The 21,451-nt window shown below is 40.5% G+C and overlaps 1 protein-coding gene across 7 annotated transcripts in view; it reads left to right on the forward strand.

Annotated features, from left to right (window-relative positions):
- Positions 1–21,451, forward strand: part of LOC121289978 — a 201,120-nt gene that overhangs the window by 152,046 nt on the left and 27,623 nt on the right. For 2 of the 7 annotated variants that reach the window (XM_041210004.1, XM_041210008.1), the window contains 6 exons: positions 5,262–5,418; positions 10,534–10,668; positions 10,836–10,925; positions 14,697–14,753; positions 19,574–19,726; positions 20,047–20,123. In XM_041210004.1, coding sequence (XP_041065938.1) covers positions 5,262–5,418; positions 10,534–10,668; positions 10,836–10,925; positions 14,697–14,753; positions 19,574–19,726; positions 20,047–20,123 — 669 coding nt within the window. The remainder of the gene's footprint in view (positions 1–5,261; positions 5,419–10,533; positions 10,669–10,835; positions 10,926–14,696; positions 14,754–19,573; positions 19,727–20,046; positions 20,124–21,451) is intronic. The other 5 variants (XM_041210005.1, XM_041210006.1, XM_041210007.1 and 2 more) reach the window with 5 other exon arrangements.

Here is a 21,451-nt window from a genome sequence, read left to right on the forward strand (position 1 = left end):
AGTTGGACCCCACACTGGTTGTAGAGCCCTGGCGTGATTGTAAGCGATTGATGGGCAGAGTATGCTCATGTTTACTCTGCCCATTGTTGATCGAATAGTTGAACCACTGGTCCCTTAAAGGGACTGCTGCAAGCCACTCCAAAATCTCTTCAAAAGAAACCCTGTGGCACTGATTTAAATGCTCCTTCTGGCCCCATTAAAATCTTCCTTGATTGTTGCTCAGGTTGCCTCACCCAGGCAGAGTTCTGACTTCTGGCTCTGATTTCCCACATGCTCCAATTGACAAAGTGACTCTCACTGATCTTTCTCAGGAGTAAGTTAAATTTTCTCTTTTGTTGCGATCCTACTTTTTAAATCAGTAAAGATTAAAGGCATCAGAAATTAATATTAATTCTTTGCTGATGCTTTTTAAGTCAAGTTGGGCAGTGCAGCTTATTTTTTAATTAAATTTTATTGTAAATTATTATTTTTTAAGAAAAATCTTAATTAGAAGGTCCATCCCTCCATTAATTTATCTGTTAAATTAGTGAGAAGCTCTGTACTTCTTTCAATCTGGGTCACCTTGATGCGGGTCAGCAGAGCTATGGAAAAGCTTAGGTTTATGGTGAATGAAAGGTGGGAATCTGGCCAGGAGACCATCAGAATCGTCGAATCTGGAGTAACAAAAGCATGAATGAGGGTTTCAGTGACTGATAGACTAAAGCAAGAGGACAAAATAAACCTGGAAAAAGGCAGTGTTTCTGATAGAAAAGATATAGGCCAAAATTTTCGCTTCCACACAGGCGGGTGTTTAGGCGGGGGAGGGTGGGGTAGTGTGAAATTCAAGGGGCAGGATTCCCTCCTGGTTCCCATCTGTCCAGGCTGCAGAGCGATTTGACGCTGGGGCGGGCATGGCCTCAGACGGGAAGCCTGCCCTGGCCCCATTTGAGGTCATAAAGTGGCCAACTATTGGCGACTCAAGGGCCGTTTCCTGCCCAGTCTCAATTTTTAGGATGCCGAGAGGATTGAAAGTCCATGGGGGAAGCCCGAAAAGCAAGGCCTGAATTTTTTCAGTGTCGGGCAGGCTTGGCGGGAGCGGGCGGGGGCGGTTGGCTCTGCACTGCGATTTCACGCGGGCAGGCAAATTAAGGCTCACCCTGCGTGGATCGCAAGTGGTAACATGAGCGCTATCTGTGTGGGTGGGGGGAGGCCTAGCGTGCCAGGCCTAGCGTGCAGTTTGCGCATGCGCGTGAAAGAGCACTTCAACCTCCCCGAGGCAGCTCAGTGCCTCAGGGAGACTGAAGCGCTTTTTAAAAAAAATAGATAAAGACTGCAAAAATTTAATGAAACATGTCCCCTCGTGTGACTGTGTCATGACTGTTTTCAAAATAAAGGTTTTATTTAATTAGTATTAGCTTTAGAAATCCTCATCCCACTCGTGGATGAGGTTTGCTAAAAAACGTAAAGGCTGTTCGGCTTTTTTGCCTGCTCGCCAACCATAAAGTTGGACGGGCAGCTCAAATTTGGGTTAATTGGGTCATTAATGGCCTTAATAGGCCTTTCAATTATCGGCGGATGCGCAGCTGACTCCGGCGTGTGCCCACCTAACGAAATATTGCCTGAGTGCGCAATGACGTCAGGACGCATGCCCGACGTCATCACGCGTCATTTTATGTTCCGGCATGTCGGGTGCGCGCCAGCACGCTGAAGGTAAAATTCAGACCCAAGAGTTTAATTCCAGGTGGTAATTGGGAATGAGGCAACGCCATCAGAAGCCGGCTTTTGACTGGGGCGCCCCCACTACCCCCCACCCACCTTAAGGTCCAGTGGCCTCTGGACCTCCCTCCATACTCCCTGGCCCCTTCCCCAAGACCCTGATGGCACCCCTCCCCCTCAGTTTTTCCCCTCCCCCCTCCGCCCTGGGACCCCTTGAACTTAGCTGGGCCTGGTGTCTGGACTTAGTCTCAGGAGACCTCCTGCATTCTTCCTCCGTTCACTGCAGCGCTGCCCTTGCAGGGACTGGAGAGCTGCCAGCCAAGCAGATTGGCCGACAGCTCTCTAAGGTGGGGCTTCCTCTCGAGTGAGTGACAAAAGTCCTGCCTGCAGCCACTTAACATTCAAGCATGAAATGCCTGCAGGGTAGTCCGAGTCAGCAGGGACTCTTCGGAAAGCGGGAAGTGAGACCCTGCCATCTGAAAAATTCAGGCCATAGGGTAGGAAACTCATCTTGATGTCATATAGGTCGCACACAATCTAGTTCAACCTGAAATAGTGACCAGAGACGTGGATGGAATAAGCGGAGAGGAGACAGAGCTTGTAGTAGGGATCCAAGACAATGACTTTGGTCAGCCCAGTATTTAATTGAAGGAAATTATGGCTCACCCAGGACTGAGGCAGGGGAGAGGTTGAGAGGGATGGTGCTTCGGTGGAGCTGGGTGCCATCAGCTTACATGTGGAGTCTAATGTCGTGCCACAGGACAGTAGCTAGCTCATGTGGTGATTACAGAAATTAGCTTTATTTTCTTTAATTCATGCATGTCCTCCATGTTATTATTTGCTGAGTGACTTGGAATTTAACTCACTCCTGAGAAAGACCAAGATTTATGCTTCGGTGGTGCTACTGTTCTACTAGTCATGTTTTTCTATCTACAATATCTAATTTCCTGTGTTTGTCTATATTAGATATTCGTGATGCTTTTGAAATAGGACTGTATTTTATGCTTCCTTGCTATTGGGTTTTAAGATTGGGAGGCACATAAGATCAAATGGGTGGCCTTCGCTGGCTACTCACCCAGCCCTGGGTCCTTACTGAAATTTTACGGGGGCTGGGGAAGCCTGGCAGCTTTAGCAAGGTGGCAGGGATGCTGCGCCTACTTTGCAGGCGCCCTGGGCCCATCAGAGGAGCCCCCTGCCACTTGAACCTGCTTCCCACCTCCCTCAACCCCCTGAGACCCCCAATCCCAGACTTATCTGGGCTCCTCAGCATGGTGGGCCTGCTACTAATCCCAGAAATTGCCAGTGCTGCCGCTGGGACTACAGGGCTGCTGGCCATCTGGTTGGCCACCAGCTCTCTTAGGTATGACATCCTCTCGAGATGGGGGTGGAAGTCTCACCTCAAAGCAATTAACACTGCTCCCAGCATTAAATTGCTGCGGGGCAGCTGTCAGGATCGTGAACTTTTCAGCCAGAGGTTGGGGGTGTAGGGACCACAGCATCCCATAAAATAAAGCCCATACCATTTTGTCTTATTTGTTCATTCATTGGATGTCAACATTGGTGGCAAAGCCAGCATTTATTGTCCATATCTAATTGCCCTTCAGAAGGTGGTGGTGAGCCACCTTCTTGAACCATTACAGTCTGTGTGGTGTCGGTACACCCACAATGCTGTTAGGAAGGAAGTTCCAGGATTTTGTCCCTTAGACAATGAAGGAATAATGATATAGTTTCAAGTCAGGATGGTGCATGGCTTGAAGGGGAACTTGCAGCTGGCGGTGTTCCCATGATGCTATTGTCCTTCTAGGTAGCAGAGGTTATGGGTTTGTGAAGTGGTGTCAAAGGAGTCTTGGTAAATTGCTGCATTTCATCTTGTTGATGGTACACACTGCTGCCACTGTGCTCCAGTGATGGAGGGAGTGAATGTTTAAGGTGGTGGATGGGCTGCCAATCAAGCAGACTGCATTGTCCTAGATGGTGCCGAGCTTCTTGAGTGTTGTTGGAGCTCCACTCATCCAGACAAATCTGTAGTATTTCATCACACTCCTGACTTGTGACTTGTAGATGAGCCAGGAGGTGAGTCATTTTCCACAGAACACCCAGCCTCTGACCTGCTCTTGTAGACACTACTTATGTGGCTAGTCCGGTTCAGTTTCTGGTTAATTGTAATCCCCTGGATGTTGATGGTGGGGAATTCAGTGGCTATAATATTGCTGAATAACAAGGGGAGATGGTTAGATTCTTGTTGGAGATGGCCGTTGCCTGGCACTTGTATGATGTGGATGTTACTTGCCATTTATCAGCCCAAGCTCAGATGTTGCCCAGTTCAGGTGCCATGTGGGCATGGACTGCTTCATTAGCTGAGGAGTTACAAATTAAACTGAACAGCGTAATCATCAGTGAACATCCCACTCCTGACCTTATGATGGAGGGAAGGTGAAGCAGCTGAAGATGTTTGGGTCAAGGATGCTCCATTGAGGAACTCCTGCAATGGTGTCCTGGCGCTGAGATAATAGGCCTCTAAAAACCACAAACATCCTTCTTTGTGTTAGGTATAACTGCAACCAATGGAGAGCTTTTCCACCCTGGCCCTATTCGATCCCATTGACTTCAACTTTATTATGGCTCCTTGATGTCACACTCGCTCAAATGCTCCTTCATGTCAAGTACAATGACTCTAACCTCACCTCTGGAATTCAACTCTTTTGTCCATGCATGTTTAGACCAAGGATGGAATGACTTCTGGTGCCAAGAAATCCCGATGGAAGCCAAACTGAACACTGTTGAACAAGTTATTGATAATTACATGCTGCTTAATAGCACTGTCAGCAACACCTTCCATCATTTTGCTGATGATTGAGAGTAGATTGATGTGGTATTAATTGACTGGATTGGATTTGTCTTGTTTTTTGTATATAGAGCATAGCTGGGCAGCTTTCCACCTTGTTTGATAGATGGCAGTGTTATGGCTATTCTGGAACAGCTTGGCTAGAGGTGTGGCTAGTTCTGAAGCACAAGTCTTCAGCACTGCACCCAATATTACTGGGGTCAATAGTGTTTGCTATATGCAGTACACTCAACCATTTCTTGCTAGCACATGGAGTACACTGAATTGACTGAAGACTGACTTTTGTGATACTGAGGACATCAGGAGGAGATCGAGATGGATCATCCACTGAACAATTTGGGCTGAAGATGGGTCATAAGTGCTTCAGCCTTGTCTTTTGCACTCTTGTGCTGGGCTCATTGAGGATGGAGATGTCCCCAGAGATGCTGCCTCCTGTTGATTGTTCAATAATCCATTACTGTTCAGACTTGATGTTGCAGGACTGCAGCGCTTTGATCTGTTGGCTGTGGAATCGCTTAGCCCTAACTATAGCATGCTACTTCTGCTGTTCTACATGCATTTAGTCCTATGTTGCAATCTCCCCAGGCTAACACCTCATAAAATTACTGTCATGCATATTGATTGTCCAGTGCAGATATTAACCTCATTAAAATCTGGTTTAAAATATATTCTATTGTATAATTAATGATGCTTCTATGAGTGGATACAAATTATTTTTCAGATCAAGTTTAGATGATGCAGATGATGGTGTGCCTTCTACTGCAAATAAACTTTCTGTCACCCGACCTTTGGCTTCCAGCCAGGAAGCGCTTTTACAGTCACCTGACAAATTGAAAGACACAGATTCCCTGAACTCATCTCCAGCAAAATCAGACCTGGTGAGTAATTCTCTCAATACTCCAAGTTATCAATGACTTGATCTTGTTCCTGTTTCTGAATTGAGACATGTCTTGGTATCCCTGATGAAACACTCAAATTCAACGTAACCGTTAAATAAAGGTCAATATTTAGTTGCTAAATGAATGATGAGTTGACATCTGTGTGCCAGTGCACTGATACTGACAGGCAGGGCATAAGTCTGTACTTCACAAGTGATTTTTTTGGTTAATAAGCAAGTCATTAATGTATCTTATTATTGCGTTTGACTTTGAGAGTACATCTCAATGTTGAGGGATAAAGATTTTGATCCAAATCTTCTTTTATTGTCCCTCGCCTTCTCATCTTCATTCTTGTTGAGTTTTTGTGACCATTGTGGGTGTGCTTTCTCTGAAGCTGCATTTGAAATATTAGTTCAGTGTAGAGTACTAGACTTTAAAGGAGACAGTGACTGACATTTTTGCTTTGAGATTTAGTGGAGTCTGTAGAACAGTTGTGAACTCGTGTCAGTTTGGATCCAGAGACATTTAACTTGAAGAATCAATAATGACATTGCACTTGCAGCAGAGAAATGTGCCATTCAATCCAACTGTTATGCTGATATTTATATTCTGCACAAGCACCCCCCCACCCTACTTCATCTCTACTCATCACAATAAATGCATCTATACTTTTTGCCTCAATCACATCATATGGTAACAAGTTTCATATTCTAGTTACTACAATTAAAACAGATTTACATATCGTAAAAAATAAGCTTCTTTATAGTTTACTTACTAGCCTGGAAATATTGTGTACCGAATTGTTTCAAATAACAGAAGTACAGACTAAAATCATTTGGAGCCCTAAGGATGGGATCAAAATGACGGCATGTTCTTGGTAAATTGCTTTACAATAGTCTTTAATCTGGTTGACTTGTCATAATATCTTTCAAAACTCAGATTTAAAGGTTTAGCAGATGGAAAACAACGAGCAGACTGATTACAGGTGCCAAGATTTATTGCTGCTCAACTTACTTGTATTATAATAATTATTAATTATTACATATGTAATATATTATAATGCTGATATTTAAAGATCTCATTTCAGTATGCTTGCTGACATAAAAAGCAATATGCATGCTAGATATAATGGCTTGGGTTTTTGTGGTAACAATGGCAGAACTGTCAGCATTTCCTGCTGTTGCTCCACAGCAACTTGGGAGTTTGCACATGCACAGAATAACGAGCAAGTCCACAAGTTAGTGATTCCATGCTTCTCCAGTGGGTGTGCCCTTGAGGTCCCCCCAAATTGCAAACCCTAAGCGGTTCATGAAAACTTATGCTTCTATACTCTTAATCTCACTGTAAAAGCCCTTAAAGTTATTCTTTGTCCAATGAGGTGGAACTGGGTTTTTAAGGCATAGTAACTTCTGTTATGATCCACCCCCAGGTGAGGTTCCCCAAAATTGTTGATCTAGGCGAGACCCCCCAATTTGTCACCGTCTGGCTGGGACACCTCCAAAATTCTTATGCCCCAGGTGAGGAGGGATGAACTGGCTCCCTGTCTTTATTCAGCACCCACTGCCACCACCACCCCCTTCTGTTGGTCGCAACAAGATTTAATCTAAAAAGGGTCCCTTTTGTGGTTACCTTTTTCCCAGACCCAATCATTCTGGTTTTGAAGTGGCCAATTTGATCAGACTTTCTTGAGTTAAAGGTAAAAGTGAATTTATTAACTACTAAAAGCAAGAAAGGATAAAACACATATGGTCATACAGGTTAAAAGTAAGAATTTTCCTTGAAGTAAGTGATATATATTAAAAAAAAGTATACGGAACAGTTCTTGGCTCGTGGGGAGTACGTGATTTGAGCATTGCGATTCAAGATTCCAGTAGAATTGACTCCAGTAGATGAATAGTTGGATTCAAGGTTCCAGTAGAGTTGATTTCAGTAGATGGATAGTCGGATTTGAGGTTCCTGTGCTGTTGAATTCAATAGAGAGGGAGAGAGATCAGGATACCTACAAAATGGCAATTTGCAGAGGTACTGTTTATGGCTGTTACTTCTGAGCCAAACTTCCAGCACTTGCTCTGTCTCAGAACACTCACCAACAGACAGGTGCCAGGGCAGCTTTTCAGTTCACTTTTAACCCATTCTTTGTATATTCCAAAGGGGAAGCAAATTCACAAACCTGTCTGGTTATTGACCACGGGATTTCTTGATGAGGTGATACTTATCTCCCATTATGTCCCATTGTCTCTGCCGGAGGAAGCAATTAGTTTTTGGATATCTTTAGAAGTATCTTGTCTAGCAAAGACATTACCTCTTAGGGAGTCACCATGCAGCATTCCAGCCAGAGGCTTGTGTGCATTTTTAAAAAACCTTATGTCTTATTTTTTAAAGTGCAATATTTCCGGACGCAATCCAATGTTTTTTTCTTCATTATCATGGCACTTCATAATTGCTTTAAACACCATCAGTAACCCTGCAAGCTAATTTTATATTTTTGGTATGCTAAATTTCTCCATTATGATAAAGAAAACACGTGTTTTAAAAAAATATTTACTTACATTGATATTTTTGCTTCTACCTGAATCTAATCATAATCATGTACTTTGTGATATGGAAATTTAAATTAAAAGTAAGGGGTAAAGTGTTTTTAACTTCCTGATTTGCTGCCTGTGAGAGTACTTCAATGTGATTCGCTGTTTGCTGGCATTTTTGCTGCTGCACACTTGGAGATCCCTGTGACTTGGCGCCAAAGGGGAAATCCATGCCCCAGAATTCTCTAGATTTCTGAGGGCAGCTATCTTTGAGATCAGTATCGAGTGCCCTTGCTTTGCACCTGATTGCAAAATCTAGCCCATTCTGCACCGTGACATGAATTCTGACTAGAATGACCAAGGTACCATTTCTGCTATACTGTACAATAAGGAGGAATGGTTCAGGATTATGCCAATAATTGCAGAGCACCTGTTCCTCATTTTCCAACACAAATAAATGAATAAAAGGCTTTCCATGAGCCTGGGTAAATTCATGGCAGATATAAAGTAAGAACATGATTTATTTTCCAGGGGAAAACCTTTGAAGATGCACTACACTGTTTGTCACAGTTGTCAATACAATACAAATAAGTCTCAATGTCTTAAAAATATTAAATGCTGTTTTATTTAAGATTAAAAACATGGTACTGGCACAAGAATGCTCAAATAATATTTTTCTTAGATATAAATTATACAGAAATTTAAGGGGTGACTTTTGTAAATAGGTACAGTAAGCCACTTAGGTTGTAACTTGCTACTAACAATTAATTATGCTAGCACCAATTTCAATTGAGTCAAGTCACTTGTCCCCCATAGTGTAGCAGTGACAAATCTGTGGGGTTTGTTGTTCACTGTTGCAAAAACAGACTGTGACTTTCTCATTAAATGTCAAAATATTTTGCTGCCATTGACTCTTTAAATGTGCTGTTCCTAATCTGTGATTTGCTATAAGATGTGCATTTTACTTAGTATTAGATTATCTTGGGGAAGCAAATATATTTTGTCTCAATTTAATTTTCTGTTAAGCAGGCCTATCAATTACAACAAATTATTTTTCCCAAGTGGGAATGATTCTGATTTTGGCACTGTGACTATTTTGCTTCACTCTAAAAGTAAAATCATAAATACCAATAAGACGTTGTTTGGACAATGAGCTTTTGGAAAATCTGGTATCTTTAAGCCTTGTGTGCCTTACAGTAGTCTTGCCTCTGAGAATCACCAGTAAGATCTTTTCTGACTGTACATAAGAGTGCATTACAGATGTTCAATGTGGTCCTTGGTCTGCCAACCAATGTGATATGGATAATAGTTGTGCTGCACCATTGTGAGCAAAAGTACTTCATTGTTCATTGAAAGTTGGCCTTAACCCAATTTTAAGTATATTGGGCTAGATTTTGCTGGAGCAGAGCATCTCATGGCATACTCACTTAGCCAGATTTCTTGCTGCCATTTTCAACTCAAAAATATTTTACGGCATCTTGCTGGAAGTGCAAACTGATGACAGTGTGGCTAAGGCAATGGGGTATCTGTGATCTCAGTGAATGGTGGGACTTTAAGTGTATCTCCTTACCCATTGAGACTTAAGATTTAAGAATGCAACAGTGGGAACAGTGAGAAGGAAGGTAAATTAGAGTGGATAAATGAGAGTCAAATCAGGTACAGAAAGAAGTGATGGACAGGAAAGAAAGACTGGATTAAAAAAAGAGAGAAAAGAGACAAAGGAAAAGTAAGAAAAAATAATAAAACGTAACATTTTAAAAAACCTAAACCTGAAGGGAAGAGAGATCAGAGTTTAAGTTATTGAATGTCCAGTCCAGAGAAGTTGATTGGCACTACATGAATAATTACGCCATCATTAAAAAGGTTCTGGAACTGTTAATGCCAGAAAAGATTGTGGAACTGTTAATACCAGACTTAACTTTCTGTAGAGAGTTTAATGAGTGGCTGACTGATTAACGTACAATTCGATCAAGTTCTTAGACTAAAGGAGAAATACATTTGTGTGAAGCAAATGGAGGAATGACATAAGTTAACCAGCAACTTCTGGAGATTCACAACTCGTACTGTGTCACTTAATCCCCTGAATTTGCTGGCCAATTTGCACATTAATAATGACATGCATAATTCGTGCTGTTATTTTTCCAGATGTTTTGGCCCATCAATCTTGACAGTGGAAGCCTCAGTTACATTTGTTATTTCTTGTGGTAGACAAATTTACATTTAAAACTGAAATATAAATGGGCTGTAAATTTGAAAGGTATTATTAGATTAATATTTCTATCAAAGTTGCCTTAAAACTTTACCAGTAGTTAAATCAAACCAATGAAAAGATAACTTTGAATAATGTGTAGATAGTGCATGAATGGTCACATGTTTTTGTAATTTAGTTTTCTCTGTGTTTCACTGGGCTTGGTTTTTCTCTGCATTGTTAACAGTGCTGTTAAGTACAGTAACTTTTAGAAAAACTCATTTAGTCACGAGATTCATATAGTAAGTTAATCACAATTCACCCATGTTGACATATATTTACTAGATTAGGTTATCAAACTGCCTTCATCCTGAAACATTACACCTTCCCTACCCTTCTGCGCAGGCAACTCCTAAGGAACCAGTTGCCTCTGCAGATGCCTTGTTAAGTAGGATTTTAAGACACACAGATGATGAGCTTGACTATCTGCAGCCTGACACAGCTGAAAAGAACCCTTCGGCATTTGCGTACAAGTTACAGGTTTGTACTGAAAATCATTTCCTGCTTCGTTACCTCTATTTGTGTTTGCATTCATTTTCATGTTCATTTCTGCTTGTTCGCCAACATTTGATCACAGTCAAAATCTTACACTTATTTTTTTCCAATACTGCTTTTCTATGGATTGTCCCCTGCTAATCCAATGCCAGGAAGAGCTAGTGTATGCAGCCATGAGGATAGAAGCACTGAAGCTAGCCAAACAGCTTTCCAACTCTCCCACCAGCTCCTTAGATAATGAGGTATCCCATACTGCCTGGAGTGTTGTGTTTGTAGTGCACTGACTAATGTGTATACTAAGTTGGTCAAAAACTTTATATTGTTTAGAGCATGTCTAAATTATTTTTTAAATTTATTTTCAAATGAGTCACTTAAAAATAGAACTTCTGATTTTCACCTTGTTGACTGCATGTTTGAAACAATTCTTACCTTTTGTTCTCCTTATGGGTTGTAGTCTAATTTTTCATGCGCTTCATGCCACAGGATTGGGAATGTGGCTTTGCATGCACAACATAATAACAGCAAGCCTGGGAGTTAAACAGAAAGCTTCATTTCTGTACTTAGCTTGCTTGGTTTTCACAAACTCTCTCCTATACTTTGGAAACCGATAGAATTAACATTCTCAAAGATAGCGGCTTGCAGAATTAAAAATAATAACAGAGAATGCTGGAAATACTCAGCATGCGGGCAGCATCTGTGGAGAGAAAGCAAGTTAACATTTCAGATCCCTGGTCTTTCATGAAAACTGGTAAAAGTTAGAGATGTCACAGGTTTTAACCCATCTCTCTCTGTAACCTCCTCCAGCCCCTACAACCTCCCTCTCTCTATAATCTCCTCCAGTCCTAGATCCCACCCTCTCTCTGTAACCTCCTACAGCCCTCCATCTCTCTGTAACCTCCCCCCAGTAGTTACAACCCTCCCTCAAGCAAGTATAGAGGCAGGTAAAGGGGGGAGGTGGGGAAAGAACACAAGGACAGGTCTGTGATAGAGTGGAAGATAGGAGAGATTAATTGACAAAACAGACTATGGTGCAAGGCCAAATGGGTGATAATGGGACAAGGAAAGAAACTAAAGATAGGTTAAGAGGAGGTGTAAATAGAATCATCACCAACAGCTTCTGTCCGAAAAGATGATGGCAGAGGTTATAATCTGAAATTGTTGAACTCAGTGTCGAGTCTAGAAGGCTGTAAACTGCCTAATTAAAAGATGAGATGCTGTTCCTCGAGCTTACATTGAGCTTTATTGGAACACTGTAGGAGGCCAAAGTCAGGGGGTTCAGAATTGGAGTGGGATAGAGAATTAAAATGAAAGCTCAGAGTTACACTTACAATTTGAGCAGAAGTTTCAGAGTTGGTTTGATTCTATGGAAAATGGATAAGAAGTAGCATAGACTATACAGCCAGATGCAGGACTTCACTTATAATCTTGTCTAACCTATGGAATCTGATATCTCAATGGGCTCAGCGTATAGGATGAATTGGAACAATGTTCCCTGAGGTATATTGCTGGCATCCTTTGAAGTTCAAACATGGAATGCAAAGATCATCAAGGTATCCTTCAAATCATAGCAGCTGCTAATCACTGGAAACTAGGGTGACAGACCTATCTAATTCAATATACTAGTAATTATTTATTAACTAACAGAAAATATTTCCAAAAGCACCAATTTGATCACCCCAAACTGGCCACTGCCTAACTAATAGCAGCACAAATATCCATTAAATACTCAAGTTGTGAAACCCCTTAGGAGTCACTGGAATATCCAGGCAGTAAAGCAAATAGATTGACAAAGTTATAATGAATACAAAAGTTATAATGAATACATTGGTGTCTTAGTAATGCTTTCCTAAACTCCTGCACTAGTTTGACTGGGCATCCTGGTGCTGTTGTGAATTGAGTTGGACTGACATTTTCAGTAAGCAAAATATAAAGGAACATGCCAGTTTCCAGATAGCCATAAAAATAAGGAGACTTGTTTTGATCAGAAACGAGATACAGCTTCCTATTCACCACACTTTTATTAGGTGCATAGGACTAAAAATTGGTCCACTCTGTTTTTTGGGTGCGTTCAGTTCTTGACCAGACCACATCTGTTGCCTTGGAAGTAGACAGCACGCAAACTTGCATTGCCTCCTCGTTTACTGATAGTACCATTGGTCTGAGGCGGGGCACATGCTGCTGGCTGTCAGAGAGCTCAGCGGGGAAGCGAGCAGCTTTTGCAGAGATCACATGGTGCAGATGTACCCCTCTTGAAGGAGCACTGCACTCAGTGCAAGGGAGATACTACTAGCTGCCTGTACTAAACTGGCTACACGTAAGAGCTGCACACTTGGAGCACCGAAGAAGAGGGAGGGCTCCTAGGGCCACAGATGTGGTGCTGGAGGCCTTAGTCATGGAATCTGGACAGGAAGAGAGAGGTCATATTTCCATGAGGGACTAGGAAGCCCTCAAGAGCTACAAGCTGAAAGGAAAGGGAGCAGGTGGCTTGGAGTCTGGTCCCCAAGACCTAGCAGAAGTGACACAAGAAGTTCAATGGCCTCATAAGGGTGAGCAAGGTTTCGTAGGTTTATAGTGTGAAGATTCAGCCAGGTAATTGCAGCACTGTGCCGTAACTTCCAGAGATTTTGTAATAGCAAAATTTATTCTGAATTACCTACCCTGCAAGTTGCCTGCCTGGCCCTTTGAATAATGCTCATGCTGGGTCCCTTTTGCAGCTGAACGCATGTTCTTTGGTGAATGTCAAGTGAATATATTGAAGGCATCTAAGTGGTCCAAGTTTTTAAATAGTTCATCAAACAAGCTGCACAGCTTTTTGACGTCATGATAGGATTCAGGAGACACCCATGTGAACACCCTTCACTGCACGGGGTGCCACATGGGCTGCACTGGAAGTGGCCAGAGCGGAAACATATCACACTCAGACTGTCTCTGGCTTCTGTCGGGCCGTCTCCAACTGTGCTATGGATCAAAGTTTGGGCCTATAGTGCGTAAGCAGGTGGCAAAAATTGGTCATGGATTCAAAAGGTTAGAGTATTAGTGTTCCGCACATTTAAAAAGGAGAAAAGGGTGCGTTTTTCTGCGAGGCAGTATCTGAGGGTAAGTAATATTAAATCCATAATTACTGCATAACTTTCCAATATTCTGGAGTATTATAAAAGCTTCTCCTCAGGACAAAGCATTGTATTGTTATAAGAAGCTGAAATGAAGTGGTGCTTATTTTCTGGACTGGAAAAACTAATATCTTGTGGCTAAGAAGCCCATCTGCCACATCAACTTCTGGCAATTTGTCAACTGAATGAACAATGGATGCACAATTGTCAAGCATGGTAAAGTTATGACTGACTTTGCACTGCTACATTTAACAGAATATACCCATCATTATGAAAATGTTTGTTGCTTTAAGGAACGTTTAAATATATCAAATGAAAAAGACTTGAAACAAATTGTTTTGCTTGCCAATTGGTGTCAAGTTTGAATATTTTTCATAATTTTAGGCTTTTAAACTCTAATATTTTACAACAATGTCAATGATGCTGCGTTAAGTAATTCAATTATAGTTGGTTTTGTAGGTTTATACTGTGAAGATTCAGCCAGGTAATTGCAGCACTTGGTATGAGATGGATAATTAACAAAGAACTAGATCATTAAATCTGTGACTAACATATGCCAAAGATCATTTTTTCCTTTTTATGCCAAATTAAGAACTCACTATCGGAAATATTGGATCTTTTGTGTTATCAGTTTTAGTGTCAGTTATCCTTTTTTTAAATGATGAGGTAAAGGGGTAAAATTCAAAATATACTAGATTGATTTACCTTTACAGTAGTAGTTAAAAAAAAACATGGATCTCAACATGTGGCAGAAATTGATGCTTTCTTTCTCTGACTGGCTAACACATGGTTTAGAGTGAAATGTATATGAATGGCTGAGGTACAGTTATTATCCAGGTTTGTTGAAGGTTTAGTTATCATGTCACTATCTTCAGTTTCTTTCACTTGTTTGCATGCTCACAGATCAGAGGGAGGAGTACAGCTCGAAGACAGTGGGCCAATTTTTGTTCATACTTACAAGTAAGAGTTAGATTAGGACCTTTCCCCAGTATTAATAATCTGTTTGATTACTTGTACAATTATATCATAATCAATGCTTATAGCATTTGGAAGTAACTATCTGTTTTGTTATACAAACTGTATGTAGTAAAATTGTTTGAATTTTAGAAATGACTACGTTATAGATTGCATCTGGAAATCCAGTAAAGATTAAAGCTGAATATTTCTCATAAACCACTTAGAGTCCAGAGTATTAAGTAGCTGAATATTTTCTCAAACAAAGTAGATTGTTGCAGTTCTCTTAGAAGATAGGCATTTTTAGTGGTGATGCAATTGTCACTTGGCTTAATTTGCAGTTGGGATTCTCAGTATGGTGTATCCTGATAGTTTGTCTTAACTTGCTGAAAATGGGCAAAATTTGATACCCTTGAGAGTTTGGCCTGGATTTTCGTCATTGCAAAAGCAGGTTGAAAAGCCGAAGTCCCACCAACCCCCGCCGAACATAGCGCCAACCATTTTCGTGGGAGCGGCAATGGTCCTTGGTTGGGTTTTGCGCATGCACTTTTTGCAGAGGCAGCTGCCCACTGATGTCTAATTTTGGTGACCCAGGTGTGTGAAACACAACATGTGCAGGTTAAAGCAAAGATAAAAGCAAAAAACCGTGGATGCTGGAAATCCAAAACAAAAATAAAAATACCTGGAAAAACTCAGCAGGTCTGACAGCATCTTCAGAGAGGAACACAGTTAACGTTTCGAGTCCGTATGACTCTTCAACAGAACTAAGGAAAATTAGAAGAGAGGTGAAATATAGGCTGGTTTAAGGTGGATAAGTAGAGCTGGATAGAGGGCCAGTGATAGGTGGAGATAGCCAAAAGATGTCATAGACAAAAGGACAAAGAGGTGTTGAAGGTGGTGATATTATCTAACGAACGTGCTAAAAGGTGACATTAAGGGTAGAAAGCAGGATGAGCATGGGACAGATAGCCCTAGTGGGGGTGGGGTGGAGGGAAGGGATCAAAATAGGCTAAAAGGTATGGATAAAACAATGGATGGAAATACATTTAAAAATAATGGAAATAAGTGGGAAAAGAAAAATCTATATAAAGTATTGGAAAAAAGAGGAATCGGAAAGGGGGTGGGGATGGAGGAGAGAGTTTATGATCTAAAATTGTTGAACTCAATATTCAGTCCGGAAGGCTGTAAAGTGCCTAGTCGGAAGATGAGGTGCTGTTCCTCCAGTTTGCATTGAGCTTCACTGGAACAATGTAGCAGGCCAAGGACGAATATGTGGGCATGAGAGCAGGGTGGTGTGTTGAAATGGCAAGCGACAGGGCGGTCTGGGTCATGCTTGTGGACAGAGCAGGTTAGACCTGATAGGAACAGGCCTGAATATTGTGGAGTCCTTTGGAGAGGTGGGGTAATCCTTTGGACATGGTCCCCGGACATTCTTTGGAGATGCCAGGTACCCTTTAGGGGAGATCAAGTGCCTCTTGGAAGAAGTAGGGTATCCCTTGAGATTGTTAAAATTAGGCATGAATGTGTGTAAAAAGCGCATAAACCCATTGGCTGTCAAGTTCATTGAAACTATCAAAAGTGTCAAAATGAACTGTTAAAGGCAACTGTTAAGTTATCAAGGAATTTAAAACTGCTGCCCTTCAAATCCTTGAAAAAATGTCTCTAGTGTTTAAACAAAAGTCATTGCTTGCTATTTTACTCTGTTGACATAAGCCTGAGGGCTACCACCACTGGATTAGTGCAGCATGACCGATTTCACAACCTTCCATTTTCATATTAGGGTGTCTTCCATTTGACAGTTTGATTGACATCTCCAGGTAGTTATAGACTCTTTGAAGTGGGGCTATGAATCCCAATATTTGCCTTTATAAAGAATTAAACACCTGAATGGCTTTTTTATATGGATGTAGTTGAATGAATGTAGATGTAGCAAATGGGTTTATATGAATGAGAGTGTTTTAAAAAAATAAAGTTGGCAATATACTCTTAGAATTTTATTTTATTTAATCTCAGCATGTGTCCTGAGATCAAACTATGGTGGATAGTGGGTGAGATGGCATGGTAGGTGTAAGGCCAAAGGGTGATGGGTGGGTGACATATTTTGGCATGAGTTGGCATCAAGTTAGCACAGGGGCTATAAAGGGCCATGGAGATGGTAGTGAGGCATATATTGACATGGCGGGTATGAGGGGTTATGGGGGTGGGTAGAGGGGCATAGGTTGGCATGGAGGGTATGAAGGACCATGGGATTGGCAGATAGCATGAGGTGGCAGAGGTAGGTATAGATGGGGCATGGGGAGTGTGTGGGTGGATGAGGGCGTGTGATGAGTGAAGGCTGGAGGACTGTTTTTTGTTTCATTGCTTTTTTATAAATCATGCAGTGCCGGAGCACAGAGGCTAGCCTACCACCCAGCCTATCTCTGCACCAAGCAGCCTCTGCACTCATTCCAGGATGGGGGGCCAGAGAACCCCACCATCCTGGAATGAAAACTTGACCTTTTGGGGTGCATTTTTCTGGGTCAGATTTGTGGAGCTGGGTAATGGCCCAACTCGATGTCCCAGACCCGTGGGTGGAAACCCAGGCCTTTAATTTTAATTTTCAAAGGACAGTACCAAATGCAAAAACAAAGCTCTACTTGGAAAAATAAATCATAGACCATTTTTAGTGGTACAAAGCCCATGGATTTATTGTGCATTTTAAATAATTATACACCATAAACTTTGTACATACGTATAGATTTAAAAAGCACGTAGGCCCTACTATTAAAAAGACATCATTCACTGTCATGGCACTTGAGTTAGCAATAATGGAAGACATTCCTATTATTATTTCATTTGTTTTGTTTTATTCCTTTATTATTCTATCTGTGAAAGTCAAAACCAAAGAAATGTAAAAGCACTTGACTTCATAATGATGCCCTTTACTTGCTTCTGCTTTGAGTTTCCAAGCCATCCTGATTAATTATAGGAAGAGTACTTGACAAAATTATGACTGAGTTCATATGCCTCTCTCTTTGTTGTGAACTAAGACATATTTGAGCCTATTAACTTCTTCCTTGTCACCTTTGCCTTCATGCTGACTTCTCATGCCACTATAAAGTAATGCTCCCTCCAGGAAACAAAAACAGCTTTGCTTTCTAATTGTGTCATCACTTTAGTCTTCCTAATAGTACTCCGTGTCAGAAATTAGATTTAGAGCACAATATTTAGAAGAGAAGGGCAAAGGATCTGCATTTTCTTCCACAATTTTTTTTCATTTTATATTTCATTTGTAATTCAGTTATCGCATGTAGCCACTGCTTCATGGCCTTCCAAACCAAAGGTGATATAAAATACAAAACACTGTTTTAAAATAAAGCTGTGTTTTCTTTTGTTGTTTTGCTGTCTGATTTTGTAAAACTAGAAATTCTCAAATTCCATTTTTGGTATTGTCGCCTGCCTGTACTAACTTGGATTTATTATTCATCTTGTTTGCAATCCTCTTACTTCTTCAAAATTGTATGATAGGCTTGTATACAAAAATGTATTCAGGTTTGTTTCATTTCACAAATTTTCAATTAAGAAAAATGAAACTTAAACCTTTAAAGACCAATGGCATGTTTACATGCTGTCCAAAGTTGCACTTACACTATTTTATAAAGAATCATTTATGGCACATAAGGTGGGCATTCAGACGGACAAGTATATGCAGGCTCTCTGCAGAGCAATCCAGTCAGTTTCATTCCCCTGCTCTGACCTGCAAATTAATTTCTTTCCATCCAATTTCCTTTTGAAATCATTGTCGCCTCTGCTTCCACTGATCTCGGCTCGAGTTCCATTTCTTGTGGAAAAAGTTCTTCCTCACATTCTCCCCTTCCCCGCCCACTGTAACTCTTGGCCAAAATCTTAAATCTGCATCCCTTAGTATTTGTACCATCAGAGAATGGGACCAGTTTTACCTTATCTTATCCAAATCTTTTATAATCATTTATACCTCTATCAAATCTCCCCTCTCTCTCCTTTGCTCCAGGTAGAGCAATCCCAGGTTCTTCAACCTATCACTTGTATCTAATATCCCCCATCCGTGGAACCTTGCTGGTAAACCTCCTTTGCACCTTCTCCAGGACCCTCAAATACTTCCTGAAGTGTGGTGACTGAAACTGGATGCAATAGTCTAGTTGTGGCCAAACAAGAGCTCTATAAAACTTCAGTATAACTTAATGGTTGACTCTCAATTAATGAGTAACTTGATTAATAAACTACATTCCAACACAATCGCAAAATGGTTATGTGTCACATTGCTTTCCAATGGCTCCTGCGTAATAGAATAAACAAAGTGCTGTCAATATCTGTCAGTAAGTATTGCTTGACCGTTGTCAATTCAACAGCATTCATTTAACACCTCAAAGCCTGCAAACACTGCTGCATGTTCTATTTTTAGATTTGTTAAACAAATTCATCAATAGGATGAGATACAGATATACAGAGATGGTTCTTTTCGTCTTAATTTGAACATTTGATGCCACTATTTATACAGATAATTTCTACAAACATTTGGCTCCAAGGTTATTTTGGATTAAATTGTAGTCTACTCTCTTCCTACAACTTTCAACAAGCCATTATGCATTGCCCATCATGTTTTATGCCACTAATGTAATGCAAAAGACTTTAGCAACAACATTAGAATGGCACTTTGACCCAAGGTTAATTTAAACCTGGTGATTAGCTTAACTTTAACAGTGTGCTCTGGAAATTTGACCTTGCCAGGCGGTAGCTTTTAAGCCAGAGGTGATGTACGTTTGTCAAGTAAATTGATTTTATTTCTTGTGCTTGCATTTTTTTTGCAGCAGAGAGACAGTACACCATCAATGGACACTCCCATCACAAAGGGTGCACTGTACTCTAGAACTGGTGACAGTGAGGTTGATGACACTCAAGCAGATGGACATCACTACAACCAAAGAGATTTGGATTCTGCTCTCAGAACAGCTCGGGAGGAGGTAGCTCATTCACCTTGAAGTAGTCTTTTGTGAGAAAGTGTGTGTGCCTTTCTGTATATGTATGCTGGATAGGTTTAGTTGTAAATAGCTTTTTTAATAAAGAGCTGTTTTATATTTTTAACACATTTATAAAAGAAAATCTGAATCATTTCCAAAGTTACTTTTTTTTGTCTTAGCTTTGCTTGAAGTTTTTTTTTGTCCCTCCTTACCTTGTTTCAATGCATTTCTGCTATAATCTCAACTTTCATTTTAAATTAAGCATGATCTGAATCTTTTCTCATATGGCTCCTCAGTTATGTATGTTTCTGTCATTGAACCAGATTGTTGCTCAGGAAAGAGAAGCGGCAGACTGGAAGAGGAAATATGATGAAAGTAGGCAAGAGGTTGTTGAGATGAGGTAGGTTGATGTAGATCTATGAATCCGATGCTAGCTCTGTAAAGTTGACTGTGAAAGGGAATATGTAGAGAATTAAATTGAGGGTCTTCTGTAGACAAACATGATTAGGCATGTTAACCAGATTATAACATACTTAAAGGCTTCAAATAATTCTATAGATTTCAAGTATGCAGCTAGAGCAAATTTACTGAATGGTTATGCCTTTTACTAACTGCCTTCATAGGCACCAGATTTCACTGTGTCTCTGCCTAACATGATGGCAAGAGGAGATATTTTACTTTACTGAACTAGGATTATGTTACAATTTGTTAACAACAGTGAATTTTTATTGAGAGTAGAACACTATCTTTATAAGTAGTGGTCCTGTATATATATATAAAACTATGGCATAATTGAGTGATTAAATTGATACTGTTATGTGCATTAATAACAGGACCTGGTAGATCCTTATAATAATGTGAAGCTTAAAGAGCTTTTAGGATGTGTTGTACTGTGATGACATTGCTATTACCTTTCAGGAAGATATACTGGCAAATCTGGTAAAAATCCAAACAATTATTTACTTCAGTTGACCAATGTTTTGGTCAATTGTAGTCCCGCTTTCTAATTGTTCAGGTTCACAAGTGAGGGATTTTCAATGAAATTGAGATGAGGTTGAATAAATAATACCTTCCAGAGAAGAATTAGGTCACATCTTCATTGTAAATGTGATTAATACGATAAAGCTCTTATCTCAAACTACATAAAACCATTGTTAGTCAATCTAAAATTTAAGTGGACTAACACAGGTTAATTGAAAAAGTAATGCAATTTAGGTAAAAAGGCAATTTAGTCAGTGCTTCATATTGTTCTGAACAAAGAACTGGAGAATATCTTGCAGCAACCACAAAATGTACATTGTAAACTGCAATTCAGACTTTTTAGTCGAGAATTTTTGTTTCATATAGGACGTCTAGAGAAAATCCAAAAAGCTTTGACAATGTCAGATGTTTAATGCTTTCAGCGGCACAAACCTTTGCTTAGAGTTGGACAAAATGCAGCCATTCTAGTTTAGATTTATGTTTGTAATTTAAAGTTTGAATTAACACATTTCACAACCACGTATTTATATCCCCCCCCAATCATACCATAAAGCAACAAAGCACTGCAGATTGCCAACAGCCAATGCAATGGAACAGATGGCTGCCCTGAATCTCAGATAGCTCCCACTTTTCAAAATTCTCTTGTATGTTTATCACCTTCACTGGAAGCTGTTTGTAATGAAACTCAGCAACAGGAGAAAATGATAAGCAAGAAGCAGAGATCTGAGATGGATATATACTTCGAAA

This window comes from Carcharodon carcharias, chromosome 17 (genome assembly GCF_017639515.1).
Source record: "Carcharodon carcharias isolate sCarCar2 chromosome 17, sCarCar2.pri, whole genome shotgun sequence".
Lineage (NCBI taxonomy): Eukaryota > Metazoa > Chordata > Chondrichthyes > Lamniformes > Lamnidae > Carcharodon > Carcharodon carcharias.